We start from the raw sequence: 2,500 nt of genomic DNA, 5'->3' as shown, positions 1-2,500 counted from the left end.
GACTCATGATGATGACGAGGATATCTGAACCCAGCTTTAGTGAGAGACCAGGAGACCCAGAGGACCAGGATGTAGATATTGTTCACAGGTCAGCGTGTCACCTGACCCTGCGGTTCTCTCCGGGTTCTCCGGCTGGTCCGTCCTCCGAGCCGCCCTGGAACCCAAACGCTGGATTAGCTGCCATAGTAACGCCATACAGACACCATGGTAACGCCACGGTGACGCCACCACCGTGAGATCTTATCCCCCGAGTCAGGGTTAGTGGGTGTGTGTGCCTGTGTGTGTGTGTATGTGCGTGTGTGTGTGTGTGTGTGTGTACGTGCGTGCGTGTGTGTGTGTGTGTACGTGCGTGTGTGTGTGTGTGTACGTGTGTGTGTGTGTGTGTGTGCGTGCGTGTGTGTGTGTATGCATGTGTGTGTGTGCGTGTGTGTTTGTTTGCATGTGTGTGTGTGTGTGCGCATGTGTGTGTGTTTGCATGTGTGTGTGTGCGTGTGTGTTTGTATGTGTGTGTGTGTGCGCGTGTGTGTGTGTGTATGCATGTGTGTCTGTGCGCTCCTTCGCCTTGGGGTCCCAACAGTGATGCTGTGGGTGGACTCCTGTGGTTTCCCCCGGCCTCCTGATCCCTCTCGTCCCCCAAAGACCCCCCCGACCCCCCCTGGCTCTCACCCCCCCCTCCTGCACCTGCTACCAGCTCGGCCCGGCGTCGCCCCCCAGGAGAGGAGGCAGGGAGACAGACGGAGTCAGAGGTGGGGAGAGGGATCAGAAATCCACACGTTAGACCCTCTCGCGCCCGGATCTCCCTCCTGCGGCCCTTTGTCTCATGCCCCCCCCGTCCCCCCATGCCACCCCTCCCAGGGATGGACCCGTGACCCCACGTGTACCCCCCCAGCGCCATCCACCCCCAGTGTACCCCCAACCCCCTCAGAACCCCAACTTCTCAGATAACCCCCCCCCCCCCCCCGCCCGCCCCAGTACCCCGGACATGAGATGAGAGGGAGCGGATGGAAGGGGGTTAGGGGTGGTGGCTGGGGGGTTGGGGGGGGGGTTAGGGCTAGGGGGTCATTATGAGGCGAGGTCAGGACCTTGAGGGACCAGATTAGTGTAATGAGGGGGGATAATGGAGTTGGGGGGGGGGTCTCATCGATCCCAGACTCCAGGAAGGCCAGGCCGTTACTAAATCTGACTAATGACTCACAGAGAAGACTGGGGGGTCAGAGGGAGAGAGAGAGAACGGGGGAGAGAGAGAGAGAGGGAGAGAGAGAGAGCCGTCACAATTTGGTGTCTCTTCTCGCTTGGTATTCCTTCTAACCTGTAGTGTCTCTGAGTGTGCTCTCTGCCGTGTGTTGGTGTCTCCAGGGTTCAGGGTTCAGGACCTGTCTCCTAGCCTGTAGTGTCTCTGAGTGTGCTCTCTGCTGTGTGTTGGTGTCTCCAGGGTTCAGGACCTGTCTCCTATCTCTGAGTGTGCTCTCTGCTGTGTGTTGGTGTCTCCAGGGTTCAGGACCCGCCCCAGGTCTCTGAAGGTGTTCATCAACCCCTCCAGCCACAGGAAGGAGGCGTGTCAGGTCTACAGAGACCACGTCGCCCCCCTCTTCCACCTGGCCGACATCAAGACCCACGTCACCAGTACGTCTGTCTGTCTGTCTGTCTGTCTGTCTATTAGGGCTGCACGATATTGACAAAAACATACATTGCAGCAATATACTTTTTTGCTATATGTAAAACAAGGCGTGGGAGCCTCCGATTAGTTCTCGTCATCTTCTCTAATCTTGCTAATTGCTACCTGTGCTGTCGCCAGGCTTGATGTTACATCAGCCTTTCGGTACCTGAAGTAACACAAAATGTCAGACGTTGACTTTCTTTTAACCACTAAATCGTCCCCTTTCTCTGTCATTTTCATTTTATTCGACTTGTGCTCGCCTTCCAGCGGGGGCGGGGCAGGGCTGCTGTGCATCATTTAACAACTCAACTAAAACTAACTAAAATTGTGATTGGTCTGAATCATTCATGTTATGTCAGACAGACTACCGTATTGTGTTGTCACGATACCAAAATTACAACTTTGATACGATACCTGCTAAAAATATCTCGATACCGATACTGAAACGATACCACAACACAAACCTTAAACATCAGGAAAAGTAGGCTAATGGAATAATACAATGTCAGGTGTAGCCGACTGATGTCAGTGTTTGCTGTCTACTGAGGCGGAGCAGGAATGTGAACTGTTTAAGATAAATAAATTACATATATATTTAATTGTATTATCTTATTCATTAAATTAATTTAAAAAACTCTTCTTTGTAAAATAATAAGCTTGGGATGCTACAATTATAAGCTGAAAGTGTCTGCTCTGCTCCACTAGTCTGACACTCAGATTGAGTTGCTATTCAGATTCAGGGGCGGGAGCCAGGCTACTGATCCCTGTCCGCGCGCGCAGCAGAGTGGGTCGCAGCAGCCTCGCAGCACAGAGCAACGGTGTTCACGCTGCTCACGGCATGAC

At 53.2% G+C, this 2,500-nt stretch overlaps 1 protein-coding gene across 1 annotated transcript in view; it reads left to right on the top strand.

Annotated features, from left to right (window-relative positions):
* cerkl (CERK like autophagy regulator) overlaps window positions 1–2,500 on the top strand; it is a gene marked incomplete at both ends in the record, with an annotated part of 40,683 nt that overhangs the window by 20,502 nt on the left and 17,681 nt on the right. The window contains one exon of the mRNA XM_084442882.1: window positions 1,492–1,623. Coding sequence (XP_084299008.1) covers window positions 1,492–1,623 — 132 coding nt within the window. The remainder of the gene's footprint in view (window positions 1–1,491; window positions 1,624–2,500) is intronic.

Source organism: Borostomias antarcticus, assembly GCF_949987555.1.
Source record: "Borostomias antarcticus genome assembly, chromosome: 9".
Taxonomy (NCBI): Eukaryota; Metazoa; Chordata; class Actinopteri; order Stomiiformes; family Stomiidae; genus Borostomias; species Borostomias antarcticus.
Note: the sequence above shows the minus strand (reverse complement) of the source record. Positions and strands in the feature narration are given on the sequence as shown.